The 23,748-nt window shown below is 51.3% G+C and overlaps 1 protein-coding gene across 1 annotated transcript in view; it reads right to left on the minus strand.

Moving 5' to 3' along the window:
- LOC103645111 (glycine-rich RNA-binding protein 3, mitochondrial) overlaps positions 1-274 on the minus strand; it is a 59,624-nt gene extending 59,350 nt beyond the window's left edge. The window contains 1 exon segment of the mRNA XM_020542862.1: positions 256-274. Within this exon segment, the coding sequence (XP_020398451.1) occupies positions 256-274 (19 nt within the window).
- Positions 275-23,748: the final 23,474 nt, after the last annotated feature.

A 23,748-nucleotide genomic window follows, 5' to 3' on the forward strand; every position in this document is an offset into this window, starting at 1 on the left:
TCTCACTTTATTTGGTACATAAGAACTTAATCAAACGTGTTGAACATTTAATCACCAAAACATTATGGAAATGGTCCAAAGGCACATTTCCCTTTCAGTTGTACCAGGACACACCAGCACAAAATCAGTAGAATGAAGACATGGCTAATATGAGAATCTATTAATCCTGCAATTCACTAGTAGATCCACACATCAAATTGTTGAATAAATGGAATATAGAAAAAAGGAAAACAACACAAATGCCAAAACAATTACTTTCATAGTGCTGCATCATGCCCTGCTCTATGAACTACGAGTATTCCCAATAGTTCAGTTGTAACCTCGTTATGTAAAACTAGCATCTCGCTAGTTGCAACACTAGTGAGAAGTTTTATTGACAAAGATTAGATTAGATAAAAAAAACCTAACTTCCTACAAACTAACATGTTTTTCGTTGGATGTCACCGGTCCATATAGCTGCTCATTACAATTATTGGCTACGGAACATAATGCGGGCAGCCAGGCACACAAAGATCTTAATCAAGTATAACTACAGATTGTACAAAAGGCCTCTGTATAGCAGCTAAGATTAATCATCACTATATAGCAACTAAAATAGATTAACTATCACATAACAAAAGCATCAAAAGTATAGTTGTGCAGGTGCATTGCGTACAACTCAGCTAGCATTACTTACAAGTCACAACACACAAAAACATCAGTGTAGAGTTTTACATAATTAACACAAATATGACGAATCGACGAGGTACAATACCGCTACAGAATTGTAGTGAAAAAAAGCCACACATCCAAAAATTAATTGACTAATGATATACCGTCCAGTCGTCCACCATGCCAAGCCCCGCCCCGCCCCACCCAAAGTCCCAACCTCCCACCAACCCAATAAACTTTAACGCCCCGTTTGGATCATTGGAATTGCATTCTAATAATAGTAATTTAGGCGTATATCAATTAAGTTAATTTATTTTTATATAAAATATATTTGTATACTATTATTAGCAAGATGTCGAAGATATTTATGTGCTACATTTTTACTATATATGAGTGGAACGAAAAGTGTCATGTAAGTTATAGAGTAGAAACTGAAAGTCGCCTAGAGGAGGGGTGAATAGGCAAATCTGAAATTTATAAACTTTAAGCATAATTACAAGCCGGGGTTAGCGTTAGAAATATAATCGAGTCCGAAAGAGCGGGCGAAAAACAAATCACAAGCAAATAGCGAGAGTGACACGATGATTTGTTTTACCGAGGTTCGATTCTTGCAAACCTACTCCCCATTGAGGTGGTCACAAAGACAAGGTCTCTTTCAACCATTTTCCTCTCTCAAACGGTCACCTAGACCGAGTGAGCTTTTCTCCTCAATCAAATGAGACACTTAGTCCCCACAAGGACCACCACACAATTAGTGTGTTGGGGACTTGTTCTCAAATGCTTCGAATTAAGAACAAGGCAACATAAAATATTAAATATTAATGACCTTCGTCTATTGAAGCGTTATCTCCCCAGGGATATAATGCACTTCGGACGAAGGTCATACCTTCGTAATCAGAATTGTGAGGTAATGAAAGATGTAATATAAAATATAAGACATGAAGGAATAATATGTCAAAACACATAAACTTATTCATGTATTTCATTATATAAATTCAAATATTAAAACATAACATTTAATCACATTTATACCTTCGTCTTGGCAGAGGGCAATAATCCAAATGTCGCGTACAAGTGATTACAAGATTGCGTGAACAGTACAGGGGTATTGTTCACCTATTTATAGGCACAGGGTGCAGCCTGTGTATAATTACATTTATGCCTTTTACAATCGACTACAATAATGACACAAAATACCATGGGTCTTTGGGTCATTTCATCTTTAAGTCGGTTCACCCCTTCGTCTTGAGACATGTCACTGTGCCGAAGCTTTATAGGCGATAGCTTCGGTACTGCTTTTGAGAGGATCTGCCGAAGGTATTTCTTTCTTTAGGATCTTCGGCTACGAAGCATACCCCCAACAGTTCGCGGGTGCTAGATCATTTTTCGTAACGAGCTTGATCCGTGAAAAAATCTTCTAGGCTTCGGGATGCCGAAGATCCGAAAAACACCTTCCTTGAGCTCGTTGCCGAGAAACGATTAAAATAATCCGAGCGCGAGGTGACCCCATCTTGCAGCAGTTACGCGCGCCCTGGCGATTCACCTTCTCGGACTCTGTGGCCCACCGTTCAGTGAGTGCGGGTGGATGTTTGTCCGGTGCGGAAGACCTTGACGATTCACCTTTCCACCTGCGACACTATATAAACAGACGGGTAGGTGTGAAGTTACCACAGCATTCATTGCTATTGCGATGTTTTGCTGCCAAAATATTGACCAAAGTCGAAGCTTGCTTACTGCATCCTCAACCGAAGCTATTTATTTTGCTCAAGCTTCGTAACAAGAAAGAGCTTCGGCAAAGTTAAAAAAATTTCAACTTCATTCGAAAAACAAGAAATTTAATCATCAGATGGCCAGAGTACGTTCAACAGCTAGGGTTACTCGCGACGGAGAGGAAGCCGAAGGTGTCGAAACCGCTCCAATCTCTGAAGTGATGAAGCGTTCAGGGTTAGTAGTATCGGAGGATGCACCTGCCGCTGAAGCCGAGCAGGCTGATGCTGAGGAAATTGAATCTGAAGATGATTACATCGCTGTGCCAACTAAACCCAGCCACCTGGAGTTTAGGAAATCCACCATTTCCGAAGGTGATATGTCTAAGCTGATGAATTTAGGATATTTTAGTGAAGCAAAGAAGGAGCTGGTTCATTTTGGCGGGGAGGAGATTACCCTGAAGCCAGGAAAGGATGAAGTAGTGGTCTTCAAAGGCTTCTTTAAAGCTGGATTAAGATTTCCTTTAAATGGGATGATTGCTGATGTTTTGAAGAAGTTTGGGATCTACCTTCATCAGCTAACTCCTAACGCTATCGTTAGGCTTAGCGTTTATATCTGGGCCCTCCGAAGCCAGGGGTGGAACCATTTGCCGAAGGCTTCTGCCGAGTGCACGAGCTTCATTATCAAACAAAAGCTAGAGGAGATGGGCTCCATGAAAACTTTGGCTGCTACAATTTTGCCTATTGCAAGAATACAAAATTTCCAGTTATCAGCTATCGTAGCAAGTGGCCAGCTGGCTGGAAGTCTGAATGGTTTTACGTCAAAGTTGATGAACAAAAGGAGAAGCTGGTCCAAAGTCCGCTAGAATTAATCTTCGGAGAAACCAGACCCCAGTGCAACATGACACCAGGGAGTCCAAGCCAAATTGCTCTGGCTGAATTTTGAGTTATTGCGGAGCATATTGGCACTAGGGACTTAGTGCAAGAATTCTTGGCTTTCAGAGTGTTCCCAACTTTGAAAGAGTGGGACATGCCGAAGCTAAAGGGAGAAAAGAAAAAGGGGGAACTTATTCGGTTGCCCTATCATTATAAATTCAAGAAACATTTCGAAGTGCCTTGCCAAGAGTGGTTAGACACGATTGAAGTAATGTGCAATGAAATTCTCGGCAATTACTCTAAAAAAGAAGATCAACTAATGACCGCAGCCTTCGGCTCTCGTCCGAAGCGAAGATTAATCCGAGTAATGGATGCTCTGGACTTTGAGTACCCCGACTACGAGCGACTAGACAAGGATGCCGAAGGGCAGAAGAGAAAGAGAGTGGCCAGTGTTCTGAATAAAGAAGCTACTAAATCAATGAAAGACGATGAAGAAAAATTGAAAAAGAAAAAACTGAAGCCTGAGCCGAAGATAGATGCTTCGAAGAAGAGAAAAGCTATAGCTCCGAAGCAGAAGGCAATTGATGTAGGAGAAGAAACTGCTGCAACACCTTCTGCCACCGACGTGGAGGAAATCTTAAAGGTAATGACTGAATCTTTGCCTATCAAGCTAAGTCCACTGGGGCCGCATCTGACGAAGCTTTTTTAGAAGGAAAAGGAGCCCTCGATAATGAAGAAGGCCGCTAGGCCAAAAAAACGAAGAATCGTTACTGTAACAGAAGTTATTGAAGGGACACCACCGCAAGCTTCGACTCCGAAGGCACCAGCTGTTAAGAGCACAACAGCTACCGAAGCTGCACCTTCGGAAGCTACAGCCGCCGAAGCTGCCACGGCCGAAGATGTAGATTTAGAACACACAATTTCTAATATTGATAAGATACTTCTAGACATGGCCGCAGAAGAAGCTGCCGCAGCCACCGAAGAAGCTATGGCCCCAGAGCCTGAGAAGGAGAAGGAAATAGTCGAAGACACTTCGGAAGAGGAAATTTTCAACTTTCAAAACTTAGTTGGACAGGAGTTGACGAAGGCTGAGAAAGAAGAGTTAAAAGAATATGCCATATCTTGCGGATATCTACCGGGGGCACTACTCTTCGGTGGCATTGACGATGAAAAGTTAGGCTGTGTCCGAGATCAAACTGGAGCGAAGGTTATTGGTACTCTATCAAAGAGTATTGGTTTCCCGAAGCTCGAGACAGACATTAGCCGCTACCGACGACATCACATCATCGGTAGTTTATTCTACTCCAATTTCAAGGTAAAAAACTTTTCTTGAGTTTTTATTATCTTTAACAACAAAGATGTTTTCTGACGAAGGTTGTTTGTGCACAGAGTATGTTGTTGAGTAAAGCTTTGAGAATGCAACAAGATTTTGAAGATAAAAACATGAAGTTATAATTGAGAGTTTAGAAAGCAAAATAAAAGATCAAGCAGCTTCTCTTGAAAAGAAGGACTTCGAGCTTCAGACAACAGAAGGTTTATTGGTAGAAGCTGAAGCTAAAATTGCAGAATTAAATACAGAGCTCCTCTCCAAGTCAAAAAGCTTTGAACAGGAAAAGCAAAAGTTTAATGGAAAACTTGAGGCCGAGGTCGAGAAAAGTTCAAATTTGCAAAAATCATTGACAGAGCTTCAGAACAAGTGTCTGGAGTTCAGTAGCCGATGTGTACAATGGCTGAAGCAAGTCTTCAATTCGATTGGAGCCAGCTGTAAAAAATTTAGTCCCTCGACTGAAGACTTGCCAGGAGCATTCGAACATATCGAGGGTGAAATTGATGACCTTGACGAAATTATAGCCGGACATGGTGATTTCTATGCCCTGGTAGCTTCTCGGGGCACAGCTGTCGCCTTCCTGAAATCTGGTTGTACACATGGAAATATTGTTAATAGGCCCAACTTTAGTTTGTCACCAGCAGATCTAGTTGATATCCCCAATCTTGCCCGAAGCATAGGAAACAGGTTTATAAAACTGATATGGACTAAGGGTGGACGAAGCATGGCTGGTGACGAAGCTCGAAGTCATCTTAAGCCGGTAACAAAATCATACCTTGTGCTTACTTCTCCCTTTAAACTTGAATAAGTCTTACCATACTTAAATATGTACAGGATGACGAAGCTGAAGAGCAAGTTGACGAAGCTGAAGAGCGCGAAGCCGAAGCTTAATAGATAATGATGAAGCTGAAATATATAACTGTGGAAAAGACTAAGAATTCTTTGTAATAACCTTTGTGAAAAATATTTTAACTTGAAAATTAGATTTTACTCTGTAAACTTTGTCCATACCTTGTAATATATTTTTACCTTTCCATCAACGTATGAAGTGCTTCGATGTGAACAACACTTGTACTTGCATTGATTTGCTTTGTTGTGGACGAAACTAGCATTTTTTGAGCCGAAGGCGAAAAACACCTTCATTTCTTTTCGTACACAACGAAGCATAAAACTGCTTCTTTTTCTCTTTTTGCCGAAGCCATATTTTTAGAGCCGAAGCATCCGCCTTTGTCTGTATGTTATGATGATGATGATCCTATGTATGTCTAAATGAATGTTTATGAATGCAAATGTATGATGTAATGTGTCGTGCAAATGAATGTCCAAACCCACATACGAAGCCACAACCATAGCCTTCATTCCCTTGGGAATGACCGAAGTCTCTTTGCCGCTTATTTTTCGGCTTCACCGCTTATTTTTTGGTGTATCAGCGCTGACTTTTCGCTGTAAGTTCTGCATCCCCTTAGGAACGTCTTTTGAACTTCTTTGCCTTCTATTTCGGCGGTATCGCGTTGACTTTTCGCGCTTTGCCTTATATTTCGGCGGAATCAGCGTTGACTTTTCGCTGTAAGCTCTGCATTCCCTTTGGAACGACTTTTGAGCAGAAAACTTATGATGCGCTCCCTTAGGAACGGCTTTTTGTAGCTTCGTCGTGCTCTGCATCCCCTTAGGGACGACTTTCAAGCTTCTTCCTGTTTTTTCCTTTTTGTGTGCACTCGATGGTGCGTGCCCAGTTTTTACATTTACATTTTTGGGGGATTTTGCTCTCGTAGAGCTGAATAAGAAAAAGAGAGATTACATGCTATGGCCCTATTAAAAACCTTTCTCCCCCATCGGAAAGGAAAAGGGTGTCATAGGAAAAAAATTGCATCAAGCTAAACATAATATCGCCGAAGCTCATCCGCATTCCAAGATCTAGGAATGTCGTTGTCGTCCATATCCTTTAGTCTGTAAGAGCCGGGTCTTGACGAAGATACTACCAGAAAAGGTCCTTCCCACTTCAACTGTAGCTTGCCTACTGTATCTGGGTTGGCAACTCTCTGAAGCACCAAATGCCCTGGCTTGATGTTCTTTAGCCGAACTTTTCTGTCACGCCACTTTATTGTTTCGGCTTGATATTTATTGATGTTCTCCACTGCCTGAAGCCTGATCCCTTCTATAGCATCTTTTGCCATAGAACAATCAGCTTCGTCCTCTGCCGAAGCCATTGTTCTTATTGATCCTGCTTTAGCTTCTTCTGGGGTTATTGCTTCGTCACCAAACAGTAATTTGAATGGTGTAAAGCCTGTTGACCTTGATATTGTTGTGTTGTGGCTCCACACCACTTTGATCAACTCATCCGGTCACTTTCCTCTGGGCTGATTGAAGATTAACTTCATTATTCCCGTCATTATAATGCCATTAGCTCTTTCAACAAGTCCATTTGACTCCGGATGTCTGACCGATGCAAAATGAATCTTCGTGCCAATTTGTTCACAGAATTCTTTGAAAGCTTTAGCATCGAATTGTGTCCCGTTGTCCACAGTAATAGCCTTCGGCACTCCGAAGCGACAAACAATATTTTGCTAGAAAAATTTCTGGACAGTGACCGAAGTTATTGTGGCTAAAGGCTTCGCCTCAATCCACTTGGAAAAATATTCTACTGCCACCACAACATATTTTAGATTTCCTTGTGCTGGTGGAAGTGGGCCTAGTAAATCGAGGCCCCACCTTTGCAACGGCCAAGTGGGTTGTATTAATTGAGTGAGAGATGAAGGTTGCTTCTGATCTCTTGCACATTTTTGACAGTCTTCGCACTTTTGGACTAATTCTGTCGCATCCGAAGCTGCCTTCGGCCAATAAAATCCTTGTCGGAAAACTTTTCCTAATAAGGGCCTAGATCTAATGTGGGATCCACACAGACCTGCATGTATCTCTTTCATTAATTCCATACCTTCGGCTCTTGATAAACATTTGAGGAGTGGTGAACAAACTCCATGTTTATACAATTCCCCTTCTATTACCACATATGGTCTTGTTCTTGCCTCCATTATTTATTATAAGCTTCGTCACTTGAAAGACAATTGCCTTGAAGGAAAGATATTATTTCAGTTCTCCAGTCTTCACTGTGTACTGGAGAAATAGTAAGCACTGCTCTCTCCACGAGCTCAACCGAAGGTGCTTTTATTGCTTCAAAAAATACTTCGGAGGGAAGGAGAGGCCCCTGAGCCACTGATTTGGCTAGCAAATCTGCATGCTCATTTTCGCCTCTTGGAATATTTCTGACGGAAAAACCTTCGAAGGAAGCTTCCAACCTTCGGACTGCATCCAGATATTTCTCAAGCTTCAGATCTCGTGCCTTGCTGCTTTTATTCACATGACCAGCAATAACTTGAGAATCAGACTTTAAAATGGCCCTTCTTATTCCCATTGCCCTTAGTTTCTGAAGCCCCAAAAGAAGTGCTTCGTACTCAGCAATATTATTTGTGCAACTGAAATCCAGTTTGACTGCAAAACATGTTTTGACTTTTGAAGGTGCCACTAGGATCGCAGCTGCTCCTGCACCGAAGGTTCCTCAAGAACCATCGCAGAAAACACCGTCCAAGCTTCGGTATCTTTGCTTGTCCCTTCTTCGTGAGCCCCTAGCGTCCAATCAGCGATGAAGTCTGCTAGCTCCTGGGATTGAATTGAAGATCTGTGCACGTAGTCAATGGTGAATTCATTGAGCTCCATGGCCGACTTTCCAACCATTCCAGTTGCTTCTCTATTCGTCATAATATCCTTCAGAGGCTGTGATGAGGGAACAATTATATGGTAAGCTTGAAAATAATGTCGAAGCTTCCTGGAGGCCATTAATACAGCATATAACACTTTCTCTAATTCTGTGTAATTTTTCTTTGATAAGCTTAATACTTCGGAGACAAAATATATTGGAACTTGCTTTTTAGTTTGAATATGTTAGTACATTTCTGCCTATCTGAGAATGAAGGACTTTGGCTGTCATTCTACTGAAGCTTCCTCCAGCATTCTTGAGCCCCTCAGGCATCCGAAGGTAACAATATGTACCACTGGGGGTCATGAAGCTGGTTTTTGGCTCATCTTCCTTCTTCATCCAGATTTGATGGTAACTTGAATAACAATCTAGTAGACTCATGAGCTCTGACGAAGCTGCTGCATCAACTAGAGAATCTATTCTTGGTAATGGGAACTCATCCTTTGGACAAGCCTTATTGAGATCAGTAAAATCAATGCACATTCTCCATTTACCATTGGCCTTTTTCACCATAACAGTGTTAGCTAGCCATTCCGGGTATTTTACTTCTCTGATGACTCCAGCACTAAGAAGTCTTTTTTACTTCATTCCGAGCACCTTCGGCCTTGTCATCAGACATTTTCCGAAGCCTCTATTTTCTGGGTCTGAAGGATGGATCGACATTGAGCGAATGTTCAATGACGTCCCTGTTGACACCACAGAGATCGTTGGCTGACCATGCAAAAACATCTTTGTCGTTGAATAAAAACCTTAACAAGGTTTTCTCCTGCTCTTCAGATAGTTGAGATCCCAGCAATACCTTCTGCTCTACTATGTCCTCACATAGAAGCATGGGCTTCGGCTGATCAGCCGAAGCAGCCTTCTCCCTTCTGTACTTATACCGTTCACAAGCTTCGGCTCCATCTATATTATGGATTGCTTTTGAATCTGTCCAGTTTCCTTCAGTCTTTCTGGCAGCTTCCTGACTTCCGTGAATAGCAATAGGCCCTTGATCCGAAGGTATCTTCATGCATAAATATGCTGGATGAAGAATTGCTTCGAAAGCATTGAGTGTCCCACGACCAATGATTGCATTGTAAGGATACTCCATGTCGACAATATCAAACACAACTTGCTCAGTCCTTGTATTGTTGACAAATCCGAAGGTCACCGACATCGTGATCTTGCCAAGTGCTACGATCTGCCTTCCTCCGAAGCCACAAAGAGGGTGTGTAGCATCATGAATCGTATCCTCTGGCTCTTGCATCTGTCTGAAGGCCTTGGCAAATATAATATCCGATGCACTGCCTGTATCAACCAGAATATTGTGGACCAGAAATCCCTTGATGACACAAGAAATGACCATAGAATCATTGTGAGGGTAATCCTTGAGCTGAAGGTCCTCCTGGGAGAAGGTGATTGGGATGTGGGACCATTTAACTTGATGAAGGGTCCCTACACCCCAACATGTTGTACCCTTCTCTGAGCCTCCTTCTTCTGCTTCTTGTTGGCTGGCTCTGAGCATGAATCGCCTGTTATTGGGAGCACCAGCTTCGTAGCCGAAGCAGCTTCAGCTTGGTTGTTGAACGAAGCCATCATCTCAGAAAGTGGAAGTGAGTTCACCGGAGGTGGGCACCAATGTTGGGGACTTGTTCTCAAATGCTTCGAATTAAGAACAAGGCAACATAAAATGTTAAATATTAATGACCTTCGTCCATTGAAGTGTTATCTCCCCAGGAATATAATGCACTTCGAACGAAGGTCATGAGCAAAAATTACGAAGGTCATACCTTCGTAATCAGAATTGTGAGGTAATGAAAGATGTAATATAAAATATAAGACATGAAGGAATAATATGTCAAAACACATAAACTTATTCATGTATTTCATTATATAAATTCAAATATCAAAACATAACATTTAATCACATTTATACCTTCGTCTTGGCAAAGGGCAATAATTCAAATGTCGCGTACAAGTGATTACAAGATTGCGTGAACAGTACAGGGGTACTGTTCACCTATTTATAGGCACAGGGCGCAGCCTGTGTATAATTACATTTATGCCCTTTACAATCGACTACAATAATGACACAAAATACCATGGGTCTTTGGGTCATTTCATCTTTAAGTCGGTTCACCCCTTCGTCTTGAGACATGTCACTGTGCCGAAGCTTTATAGGCGATAGCTTTGGCACTGCTTTTGAGAGGATCTGCCGAAGGTATTTCTTTCTTTAGGATCTTCGGCTACGAAGCATACCCCCAACATGGTGTCTCTTGATTTGATTACAAATGCTTGAGAACAAGAAATGGGGAAGAAGAAAAGCGATCCAAGCGCAAGAGCTCAAAGAACACGGGCAAAACTCTCTCTTCTAGTCACAAATTGCTTTGAGTGGAATTGGGACTTGGAGAGGCTTTGATTCAATCTATTTGTGTCTTGTATTGAATTCACTAGCTCTTGTATTGAATATGTTGGCTAAAAAACTTGGATGCCTTGAAGTGTGGTGGTTGGGGGTATTTATAGCCCCAACCACCAAAGTGGCCGTTGGGGAGGCTGTCTATCGACGGGCGCACCGGACAGTCCGGTGCGCCAGCCACGTCACCCAACCGTTGGGGTTCGACCATTGGAGCTATGACAAGTGGGGCCACCGGATAGTCCGGTGGTGCACTAGACAGGCACTGTTCACTGCCCGATGCGCCTTCTGGCGCTTGCTCTGACTTCTGCGTGCACAGTCCGTGCACTGTAGCTTCACTGTTCACTTTTGCAGACGACCGTTGGCGCTGTAGCCGTTACTCCGCATGGCACACCGGACAGTCCGGTGCTACACTAGACAGTCCGGTGAATTATAGCGGAGTGGCATTTCCAAAAACCCGAAGATGAGCAGTTCGAGTGGATTCACCCTGGTGCACCGGACACTGTCCGATGGCACACCGGACAGTCCGGTGCGCCAGACCAGGGCTGCCTTCGGTTTCTTTTGCTCCTTTTCATTTGAATCCTTTCTTGGACTTTTTATTGGTTTGTGTTGAACCTTTGGTACCTGTAGAATTTATAATCTAGAGCAAACTAGTTAGTCCAATTATTTGTGTTGGGCAATTCAACCACCAAAATCATTTAGGAAAAGGTTTTACCCTATTTCCCTTTCAATCTCCCCCTTTTTGGTGATTGATGCCAACACAAACCAAAGCAAATATATAAGTGCAGAATTGAACTAGTTTGCATAAGGTAAGTGCAAAGGTTGCTTGGAATTAAACCAATTTATATTTTCATAAGATATGCATGGATTGCTTTCTTTCTTTTAACATTTTGGACCACGCTTGCACCACTTGTTTTGTTTTTGCAAATTCTTTTGGAAATTCTTTTCAAAGTCTTTTTGCAAATAGTCAAAGGTAAATGAATGATATTTCAAGAAGCATTTTCAAGATTTGAAATTTTCTGTTCCTGTTTCAAATTCTTTTCCTTTGACTAAACAAAACTCCCCCTTAATGAAATTCTCCTCTTAGTGTTCAAGAGGGTTTTACAAATTGAAAGAAGATCAAATATTTTAGATACCAATTTTTGAAAACCTCTTCTTTAAAAATATACCAATTGAGATAGAATTTCTTTGAGGAATACTAATTTGAAAAATACCAATTGAAAGCAACTTTCCAAAAAAAATTGAAATTGGCATGGTGGTGCGGTCCTTTTGCTTTAGGCTAATACTCTCTCCCCCTTTGGCATTAATCGCCAAAAACGGAGTCTTTTAGAGCCCTTCTTAAATTCTCTCCCCCTTTGGCAAACAATATATGAGTGAAGGATTATACCAAAGTGAAGAGCGATGCGGAGTGACGGTGAAGGGTAAATAACATGATGGAGTGGAGTGGAAGCCTTGTCTTCGCCGAAGACTCCATTTCCCTTTCAATCTATGACTTAGCATGAAATGTACTTGAAAAACACATTAGTCATAGCAAATGAAAGAGATATGATCAAAGGTACATAAGTGAGCTATGTGTGCAAAGTATCAATCAAAATTCCTAGAATCAAGAATGTTTAGCTCATTCCTAAGTTTGGTAAAGGTTTTTCTCATCTAATGGCTTGGTAAAGATATCGGCTAATTGTTCTTTGGTGCTAACATAAGCAATCTCGATATCCCTCCTTTGTTGGTGATCCCTCAAAAAGTGATACCGAATGGCTATGTGCTTAATGCGGCTATGCTCAACGGGATTATCCGCCATGCGGATTGCACTCTCATTATCACATAGGAGAGGAACTTTGGTTAATTTGTAACTAAAGTCCCTAAGGGTTGCCTCATCCAAAGCAATTGCGTGCAACAATGGCCTGCAGCAATATACTCGGCTTCGGCGGTAGAAAGGGCTACTAAATTTTGTTTCTTTGAAGCCCAAGACACCAGGGATCTTCCCAAGAACTGACAAGTCCCTGATGTGCTCTTTCTATCAATTTTACACCCTACCCAATCAGCATCTGAATAACCTATTAAATCAAAAGTGGATCCCTTGGGGTACCAAAGACCAAACTTAGGAGTATAAACTAAATATCTCAAGATTTGTTTTACGGCCCTAAGGTGAACTTCCTTAGGATTGGCTTGGAATCTTGCACACATGCATACGGAAAGCATAATATCCGGTCGAGATGCACATAAATAGTGTCGGCGTTTCGAGACAGGGGGGTCCCTAAGCCGACGAGTGAGTGTGTTGCGTGCCCCAGCCCAGATGGGTCGAGCGCGTGGGCGAGCGCGAAGGGGGGAGAGGCGAGGTGGCCGGAGTCGAGCGTGAGAGAGGTGGAAGTCCCGCGGCCTTCGTGTTCGTCCCGCGCCCAGGTCGGGTGCGCTTGCAGTAGGGGGGTTACAAGCGTCCACGCGGGTGAGGGAAGCGAGCGGCCCCAAGAGAGCGCCTGTCCCGTCCTCGGTCCCGCGCGGCCAACCTTCTCTGAGAAGGCCCTGGTCCTTCCTTTTATAGTCGTAAGGAGAGGATCCAGGTGTACAATGGGGGTGTAGCAGAGCGCTACGTGTCTAGCGGAGGGAGAGCTAGCGCCCTAGGTACATGCCAATGTGGCAGCCGGAGAGATCTGGGCACCCTGCTGGTGTGATGTCGTGGCTGTCGGAGGTGCGGCGGAGCCTGGCGGAGGGACAGCTGTTGGAGCGGTCGAGTCCCTGCTGACGTCGTTCTGCTTCCGTAAGAGAGCTGGGGGCCGCCGTCGTCATAGAGCTTGTGGAGCGCCATCATTGCCCCTCTGGCGGAGCTGGCCGGATGGGACGCCGGTCTTGTTCTCCGTGACCCGAGTCGATTCGGGGTAGGATGATGATGGCGCTTCCTGTTGACGTGGCGGTCTGTGCCCTAGGCAGGGCGACGTGGGGGTTCCTCCGAAGCCGAGGTCGAGTCCGTCTTCTGTTGCCGTGGCCGAGCCCGAGCCATGGGGTCGGGCGAGGCGGAAGTCGTTCGGCCGAGGCCAGGGCGAAGTCCGAGCCCTGGGGTCGGGCGAGGCGGAGTTTCGTCGTCTTCCGGGTCTTAGCCCGAGTCCGAGCCCTGGGGTCGGGCGGAGCGGAGTTCGCCGTCTTCCGGGTCTTAGCCCGAGTCCGAGCCCTGGGGTCGGGCGGAGTGGAGTTCGCCGTCTTCTGGGTCTTAGCCCGAGTCCGAGCCCTGGGGTCGGGCGGAGCGGAGTTCGCCGTCTTCCGGGTCTTAGCCCGAGTCCGAGCCCTGGGGTCGGGCGGAGCGGAGTTCGCCGTCTTCCGGTTCTTAGCCCGAGTCCGAGCCCTGGGGTCGGGCGGAGCGGAGTTCGCCGTCTTCCGGGTCTTAGCCCGAGTCCGAGCCCTGGGGTCGGGCGGAGCGGAGTTCGCCGTGGCGCCTTTGTCAAGACCTGACTGCCGGTCAGACTCACTCTGTCGAGTGGTGCTGCAGTCGGAGTGGTGCAGGCGGCGCTGTCCCTCTGTCAGACTGGTTAGTGGAGCGGTGGAGTGACGGCGGTCACTTCGGCTCTGCCGGGGGCGCGTGTCAGGATAAAGGTGTCAGGCCACCTTTGCGTTAAATGCCCCTGCAATTTGGTCAGTCGGTGTGGCGATTTAGTCAAGGTTGCTTCTGAGCGAAGCCAAGGCCTCGGGCGAGCCGGTGATGTGTCCGCCATAAAAAGGGGGCCTCGGGCGAGACGGAAGTCTCTCGAGGTCGGCTGCCCTTGGCCGAGGCTAGGCTCGGGTGAAGCATGATCGAGTCACTCGTGTGGACTGATCCCTGACTTAATCGTACCCATCAGGCCTTTGCAGCTTTATGCTGATGGGGGTTACCAGCTGAGAATTAGGCGTCTTGAGGGTACCCCTAATTATGGTCCCCGACAGTAGCCCCCGAGCCTCGAAGGGAGTGTTAGCACTCGCTTGGAGGCTTTTGTCGCACTTTTTTGCAAGGGGACCAGCCTTTCTCAGTTGCCTTTCGTTCCGGCGGGTGCGCGCGAGCGCACCCGCCGGGTGTAGCCCCCGAGGCCTCGGAGGAGTGGTTACACTCCTTCGAGGTCTTAATACCTCGCGTAACGCTTCGGCTGGCCTGGTCGTTCCCTCATGCGAACTGGCCGTAGCCCGGGTGTACGGTCGGGGCCCAAGCTCTCGGGCTGGTATGTTGACGCTGTCAACGATTTGGCCGGAGCCGGTTTTTGCGAGAGCAGCCCCCGAGCCTCCGCACAGGGCGAGAGGACGATCAGGGACAGACTCGACTTTTTACATACGCCCCTACGTCGCCTTTCCGCAAGGAGGAGGGGGGAGTGCGCCATGTTACCCTCGATGGGCACCAAACATGGTGTCTCCGGTGAGCTGCAAGCGGGTAATCCGAGTGGACGTCCGTGCCCCGTTCGTTGGGGGTCGGCTAGGGGCCCAGAGGCACGCCCAAAAGTACCTGCGGGTGATTTGCCGGACCCGGTCCCCTGGCGACGGGGTCCGAGGGCTCGATGCCTCCCTCCGATGGGATTCCGTTACAAGATCGTTCCCGCTGGTCTCGGAAATGTCCTAGGGTACCTCGGGAGCGCAGCCCGAGCCTCGGTTATGTATCGAACGTACCCCTGGTCATCCCTCGCTCGGTGTCTGAGGCGACTGTGAACCCTTCGGGGGCCAGCCTTCGAACCCCTGATCAGTAATGGGCGCGGAGCCCGAGTAGCCTAAGGCGGCCATGGAACCCTTCGGGGGGCTGGCCTTCGAACCCCTGACCAGTAGTGGGTGTCGGGCCCACGCGATCTGAGGCGGCTGTTGAACCCTTCGGAGGGCCAGCCTTCGAACCCCTGATCAGTAGTGGGGGGCTCGGAGCCCGGTTCCTTCGCGGAGAAGGATCCCTTTCGGGGCATCCCCTTTCCCGGTCCCTGTTGCAAGAGATAGAGAAAGAGGAAAACGGAAAAGGATACGAGATCAGACAACGTGGCGTACCTTTTCTGACGCGGTTATTATGGCGAAGGTGAAGCGTCGCGCGCTCCTCCCGTCAGAGACGCCGCCTGTCCCGCCGCGGGGTAAATGCGACGGGGCGAGTGGTTGGCGGGGCGGCCGTTGCGCGTGTGCGATCCGTTCAAGGAACGGGTCACGGGTGCACCATTTCCACGCCGTGAGAGGAGGCTCTCTTGCTGTCCCGGGATGGGACGTGAGCCTGGCTGACGACGTGACCACTGCGCCCGCCCGCCTGCCACCGCTATTACTGCCGGCCCACTTTCGGTCGCTTTGACCGACGCGCCAGGCTGGCGCTGTTGGGTTGCCTCGAGTCGCGGCATTGGCTCCGCAACCGAAGAGGCGCGATGGTGGCACAAGTGGCGGTGAGGTTGCTTGCACGCAGCAACTGGCGCGCCGGTTGCTCGACGCGTGGGCCTGGGTTCCCAAGCTGACGTGTCAGAAGTTGGAGAAGCGCGTCCACCTGGCGCGGTTGCATGCCGCCTGCATGGCTGCCCGCCCCTTCTGCCCGTTGGTCTGGGCGAAAATGGGGGGTCGCTTGTAACCGCTGGACGGTCGTGCGCACCACGCGCGGCGGTTTGGCTTCTTCTGCCCTGAGCCGGCTTGCATGACATGCGGGACCCAGCCCCCGAGTCGCATGGGAGGGCCTTGGCGCGTGTTGGAGAAGACTCAGCCTATGGCGCCTGGGGGCGCACGTAGGGAGAGTTGCCTTTAAAAGGAGGGAGACTCCTTTCGGGAGGCAACCATGTCTTCTTCCTCCCTTAAGCGTCGTGCCTTCCCATCTTCCAAGCCCCCGGATGGGGGGTATCCGCCGCCTTTCCGCCTCCTCGTTGGAGGAACGCAACTCCATGGGAGTTGGTACCTCTCAGCCATCGTTCGGCTTCAAGGATTTTCATCAGCCGGCCCGGCCGTACCCCCATGCCGTCGATCACCCAGGAAGGTGACCGCCGGTTTCTGGGTGGGGAAGAGCAAGCCGGGCTGCGATCTTGGTCCCACCCTCAGCTTCAAGGATGTTCATCATCCCCGCTGGGGCGGGAGCCACGCTGAGCCGGCGCTCTTCCTTCCGCGAGGGTCCGCGGGTCGCCTTTTCCCGCGGCGTTTGGGGGTGGAGGCGCTCGCTGGCCCTACGGACGGCGCGGACTTAGACAACGTGGGGCTGATCGACGGCGGGCGTCGTCACCTCCAGCGTGTCGGAGTCGTTGGCCGGGCTTCCGGCGGCCCCTCCTGCCGAAGGGTGACCGCCGCATCGTGTGCACGGGAGGACCACCCACGATTCCGCGCGCCGTTAGGGCGGCGTTCGTGTTCTGGGGTGGTCCTGCTTTTGCATCGGGACGGCGCCCTTGCGCGGAGGCCGGCGCCCCACTCGTTTGGGAGGATTTGAGTGGGGATCTGCCGGGGGGCTGGTGTCCCCGCCATCGGCGCCGAGGTGGAGGCGGCTCGAGAAGTCCCCGTCATCGACGGGATCACTGCCACCACCCGCGCCCCGGGCCACCGCGCCGGCGTGCTTGTCCTCGCCCCTCGAGCGTCGGCGGGGGCGAGGGCAAGATCGCGGCAGCGCCGACCCACTGTCGCCGTAGTCAGGATGGGCGGCGGCGAGCCGGCCGTCGGTCTTCTGTTGCTCCGCAGGCCTTCCCCATGGAATGGGGTCGTTCGTACCTGCGGAGAGGGGAACCGGAGTTCCGTTCGTAATGGCACTTCGAATGCCAGTGTTTTTTGTTCATTGCGGCTGTCGGGGCCTGAACATGTATGTAATTTCGGCACGGAGCCGTGTTTTTTCCTCATTTTCGAGCACTAAGTCTCGCCTGTTGGTTATCTGAACCGCTTTACCAAGCATGAGTCGCCCCGTGTTAAGGTGACGGGTGAGGTATCCGTATCCCGGAGGCGTAGGAATCCCTCGGCCCGTTTGGCCTTGTTGTCTGGGGCTCCTCTAGCTTAGTTAAAGAGACCCCTCGGCCGCCCTTCGGTGGACCGAGGCCAGGGGTAGCGATATCAGTATGAACAGAGGCGGGGTTGGCTCGAGAATGGGAACCTGGTTGGCCGGAGCTTAGTCGTGTTGTCCGTCAGCGGAGCCGATGCCAAAGTCGATCAGTTGAGGCTTCGGGTCGGGCTGGCGTCCTTGGAAGCCGGTTGACCGAGGCCCCGGGGGTAACCGGTTGAGCCGCCTGCTCGGGCCGGATTCCCGGAGGAGTCCCTGGATCGCGTCGCCGCCCGAGGCTGGGTCGGACTTTGCTGAAGACGTCGTCGATGCCGAGGGTGCTATGGCTCCCTTCAGCGTGAAGACCCGAGCCTGCAGGATCAGATCATCTTGTAGCGTGTGCTTTCTGCGGCCGCCGAGGCCAGAAAAAACACACCCTCGCCGCGCTTGCGAAGCTGCGCCTTTTTTCCTCTTGTTTCGAGCATCTGGACTCTGTCGGTAACAGGGATGTTTGTGTGAGCGAGAGTTGTTTTTCGCGGAAGGGACGAGCGAGGTATCCGTATCCCAGAGGCGTGGGAATCCCTCGGCTCGGTCGGCCTTGCCGCTTACGCGTACTTTCACCCGTCCATGAGGCCCTGTCCTCGACTCAGTCGAGAAAGCTTGAAGGACTGCTTCGGCAGGAGAACTTCCGAACGTGAAGACTTGTTCGGTCCACGGGGTCGCTTTATCCGAGCGCAAGTTACTTATCGCAGAAGGTGATGAGTGAGGTATCCATATCCCGGAGGCGTAGGAGTCCCTCGGCTCGGTCAGCCTTGGCTGCTTACGTGTACTCCGTCGTTTCCAGGATCCGCTTTTCGAAGTAGTCAAGAAGCACGAAAGAAATCCTGCTAAAAAGAGATCCTTTTTCGAGGAAAAATTCGACGCAGAGGGGGTCTCCCCCCTTTTAGCCCCCGAGGGAGGGTCGGGCTTTGCCGAGGCTAGGCCGACCCTTCCTTGACGACTAAACTTTGCGTAGGTGCGAGGTATATGAACAACTTGAAAACATCTTAAGGGTAGAAGCGACGTAGCTGTTTGATGTTCCAAGCGTTGCCGTAGATTTCGCCTTGATTGTTGGCCAGCTTGTATGTTCCGGGCTTCAGAACTTTGGCGATGACGAATGGCCCTTCCCAGGGGGGCGTGAGCTTGTGCCTCCCTCGGGCGTCTTGCCACAGCCGGAGCACCAGATCGCCCACCTGGAGTTCTTGGGACCGGACCCCTCGGGCGTGGTAGCGTCGCAGGGACTGTTGGTACCGCGCCGAGTGTAGTAAGGCCCTGTCCCGAGCTTCCTCCAGCTGGTCCAGCGATTCCTCTCGGCTAGCTTGGTTGCTTTGTTCGGTGTAGGCCCTCGCCCTCGGGGAGCCGTATTCCAGGTCAGTGGGCAAGATAGCTTCAGCCCCGTAGACCAGGAAAAACGGCGTGAAGCCCGTGGCACGACTCGGCGTCGTCCTTAGGCTCCAGACCACCGAGGGGAGTTCCTTCATCCATCGCTTGCCGGACTTGTTGAGGTCGTTGTAGATTCGAGGCATGAGCCCTTGTAGAATCATGCCGTTGGCACGCTCTACCTGCCCATTCGACATGGGATGAGCCACGGCGGCCCAGTCCACCCGGATATGGTGATCCTCGCAAAAATCCAAGAATTTTTTGTCGGTGAACTGGGTGCCGTTGTCGGTGATGATGGAGTTCGGGACCCCGAAGCGATGGATGATGTTGGTGAAGAATGCCACCGCCTGCTCGGACCTGATGCTGTTCAGAGGTCGGACCTCGATCCACTTGGAGAATTTGTCGATGGCGACCAGCAGGTGCGTGTAGCCCCCGGGCGCCTTCTGCAAGGGACCGACGAGGTCCAGACCCCATACAGCGAAGGGCCAGGTGATGGGTATTGTCTGCAGAGCCTGAGCGGGCAGGTGTGTCCGCTTCGCGTAGAATTGGCACCCTTCGCAGGTGCGAACAATTCTAGTGGCGTCAGCCACCGCCGTTGGCCAGTAGAAGCCTTGCCGGAAAGCATTTCCGACAAGGGCTCGGGGCGCTGCGTGGTGGCCGCAAGCCCCCGAGTGTATTTCTTGCAGCAGTTCCCGACCTTCGGCGATGGAGATGCATCGCTGGAGGATGCCCGAGGGGCTGCGATGGTAGAGCTCCTCTTCGTCGCCCAGCAAGACGAATGACTTGGCGCGTCGCGCTACCCGCCGAGCCTCGGCTTGGTCGAGGGGTAGCTCTCCTCGGCGGAGATATTGCAGGTACGGGGCCTGCCAATCTTGATCTGGCGTGGCCCCGCTCTGCCCTTCCTCGATGTTCAGTGCCCCGCCCTCGGGGGCCGAGGGTACCTCGGGCTGTGCCGAGGGTACCTCGGGCTGAGCCGAGGGTACCTCGGGCTGAGCCGGGGGTACCTCGGGCTCGGGCGCGTCGTCGAGCTTGACGGAGGGTTGATGCAGATCCCGGGAGAAGACGTCCGGGGGGACTGTCGTTCGCCCCGAGGCTATCTTAGCCAGCTCGTCTGTGGTTTCGTTGTAGCGCCGAGCGATGTGGTTGAGCTCGAGCCCGAAGAACTTGTCTTCCAGGCGCCGAACCTCGTCGCAGTAGGCCTCCATCTTCGGGTCGCGGCAGTGGGAGTTCTTCATGACTTGGTCGATGACGAGCTGCGAATCACTGCGGGCGTCGAGGCGTCTGACCCCTAGCTCGATGGCGATCCGCAATCCGTTGACCAGAGCTTCGTACTCGGCCACATTGTTGGACGCCGGGAAATGGAGGCGCAGCACGTAGCGCAAGTGCTTTCCGAGGGGCGAGATGAAGAGCAGGCCCGCGCCGGCCCCCGTCTTCATCAGCGACCCGTCGAAAAACATGGTCCAGAGCTCCGGTTGGATCGGAGTCGTTGGCAGCTGGGTGTCGACCCATTCGGCCACGAAATCCGCCAACACCTGGGACTTGATGGCCTTCCGAGGGGCGAACGAGATCGTTTCGCCCATGATTTCCATCGCCCACTTTGCGATCCTGCCCGAGGCCTCTCGGCACTGGATGATCTCCCCCAGGGGGAAGGATGACACCACAGTTACCGGATGAGACTCGAAGTAGTGTCGCAGCTTCCGCCTCGTCAGGATCACAGCATACAGCAGCTTTTGAACTTGTGGGTAGCGGATCTTAGTCTCGGACAGCACTTCGCTGATGAAGTAGACCGGCCTCTGAACGGGCAATGCATGCCCTTCCTCTTGCCTTTCGACCACAATCGCGGCGCTAACCACCTGAGTGGTCGCGGCGATGTAGACCAAGAGGGCTTCTCCGTCCGCCGGGGGCACCAAGACAGGCGCCTTTGTAAGGAGCGCCTTCAGGTTGCCGAGGGCTTCCTCGGCCTCAGGGGTCCAAGCGAAACACTCGGCCTTCCTTAAGAGGCGGTACAGAGGCAGACCTCTTTCGCCGAGGCGTGAGATGAAGCGGCTCAAGGCCGCGAGGCATCCCATGACCCTCTGTACCCCTTTTAAGTCCTTGATGGGTCCCATGCTGGTGATGGCCGCGATCTTCTCCGGGTTGGCTTTGATGCATCGCTCGGAGACGATGAACCCTAGGAGCATGCCTCGGGGGACCCCGAAGACACACTTCTTAGGATTAAGCTTGACTCCTTTCGCCTTGAGACACCGGAATGTCACTTCAAGGTCGGAGAGGAGGTCAGAAGCCTTCATTGTCTTGACTACGATGTCATCGACGTAGGCCTCGACTGTGCGACCGATGTGTTCGCCGAACACATGGTTCATGCACCGCTGGTACGTCGCGCCCGCATTCCTCAACCCGAACGGCATGGTGACATAGCAGTACATGCCGAACGGCGTGATGAAAGAAGTCGCGAGCTGGTCGGACTCTTTCATCCGGATCTGGTGATACCCTGAGTAGGCATCGAGGAAGGACAGGGTTTCGCACCCAGCGGTGGAATCCACGATTTGGTCGATGCGAGGCAGAGGGTAGGGAACCTTCGGGCATGCTTTGTTGAGACCAGTGTAGTCTACACACATCCGCCATTTCCCCCCTTTCTTCCTCACAAGCACAGGGTTGGCAAGCCATTCGGGATGGAATACCTCTTTGATGAACCCTGCTGCCATTAGCTTGTGGATCTCTTCGCCAATCGCTCTGCGCTTCTCCTCGTCGAATCGGCACAGAGGCTGCCTGACGGGTCGGGCTCCGGCCCGAATATCCAGCGAGTGCTCGGCGACATCCCTCGGTATGCCGGGCATGTCCGAGGGACTCCACGCAAAGACGTCGGCGTTTGCGCGGAGAAAGTCGACGAGCACTGCTTCCTATTTGGGGTCGAGCCCGGAACCGATCCGGACCTGCTTGGTGGTGTCGCCACTGGGGTCGAGAGGGACGGCCTTGACCGTCTCCGCTGGCTCGAAGTTGCCGGCGTGGCGCTTCACGTCTGGCACCTCCTTGGAGAGGTTCTCCAGGTCGGCGATGAGGGCCTCGGACTCGGCGAGGGCCTCGGCGTACTCCACGCACTCCACGTCGCATTCGAACGCGTGTTTGTACGTGGGGCCGATGGTGATGACCCCGTTGGGGCCCGGCATCTTGAGCTTCAGGTAGGTGTAGTTGGGGACGGCCATGAACTTCGCGTAGCATGGCCTCCCTAGCACTGCGTGGTAGGTTCCTCGGAACCCGACCACCTCGAACGTCAGGGTCTCCCTTCGGAAGTTGGAGGATGTCCCGAAGCAGACGGGGAGGTCGAGTCGCCCGAGGGGCTGGACGTGCTTCCCAGGGATGATCCCGTGGAAGGGCGCAGCGCCTGCTCGGATGGAGGACAGATCGACGCGCAGGAGCTTGAGGGTCTCGGCGTAGATGATGTTGAGGCAGCTGCCCCCATCCATCAGGACCTTGGTGAGCCTGACATCGCCGACAACGGGGTCGACGACGAGCGGGTATTTCCCCGGGCTCGGCACATGATCGGGGTGGTCGGCCTGGTCGAAAGTGATGGGCTTGTCGGACCAGTCTAGGTAGACTGGCGCCGCCACCTTTACCGAGCAGACCTCCCGGCGCTCTTGCTTGCGGTGCCGAGCCGAGGTATTCGCCGCATGCCCTCCATAGATCATGAAGCAGTCGCGGACCTCGGGGAATTCTCCTGCTAGGTGATCTTCATTCTTGTCGTCGTCGCGGGCCCTGCCACCCTCGGCGGGTGGCCCGGCCCTGTGGAAGTGACGCCGAAGCATAACGCACTCCTCGAGGGTGTGCTTGACGGGCCCCTGATGGTAGGGGCACGGCTCCTTGAGCATCTTGTCGAAGAGGTTCGCACCTCCGGGGGGCTTCCGAGGGTTCTTATACTCGGCGGCGGCGACAAGGTCCGCGTCAGCGGCGTCGCGTTTCGATTGCGACTTCTTCTTGCCTTTCTTCTTGGCGCCGCGCGGAGCAGACGCCTCGGGAGCCTCTTCCGATGGGCGGCCCTAGGGCTGCTTGTCTTTTCGGAAGATACCCTCGACCGCCTCCTGGCCAGAGGCGAACTTGGTGGCGATGTCCATCAGCTCGCTCGCCCTGGTGGGGGTTTTGCGACCCAGCTTGCTCACCAGGTCGCGGCAAGTGGTGCCGCCGAGGAACGCGCCGATGACATCCGAGTCGGTGATGTTGGGCAGCTCGGTGCGCTGCTTCGAGAATCGCCGGATATAGTCCCGGAGCGACTCTCCCGGCTGTTGCCGGCAGCTTCGAAGGTCCTAGGAATTCCCGGGGCGCACGTATGTGCCCTGGAAATTGCCAGCGAAGGCTTGGACCAAGTCGTCCCAGTTGGAGATCTGCCCCGGAGGCAGGTGCTCCAACCAGGCGCGAGCAGTGTCGGAGAGGAACAGGGGGAGGTTACGGATGATGAGGTTGTCGTCGTCCGTTCCACCCAGTTGGCAGGCAAGGCGGTAGTCCGCGAGCCACAGTTCCGGTCTCGTTTCCCCCGAGTACTTTGTGATAGTAGTCGGGGGTCGGAACCGGGTCGGGAATGGCGCCCGTCGGATGGCCCGACTGAAGGCCTGCGGACCGGGTGGTTCGGGCGAGGGACTCCGATCCTCCCCGCTGTCGTAGCGCCCCCCACGCCTGGGGTGGTAGCCTCGGCGCACCCTTTCGTCGAGGTGAGCCCGACGGTCGCGTCGATGG

The sequence above is a fragment of the Zea mays genome, chromosome 1, assembly GCF_902167145.1.
Source record: "Zea mays cultivar B73 chromosome 1, Zm-B73-REFERENCE-NAM-5.0, whole genome shotgun sequence".
Classification (NCBI taxonomy): Eukaryota; Viridiplantae; Streptophyta; class Magnoliopsida; order Poales; family Poaceae; genus Zea; species Zea mays.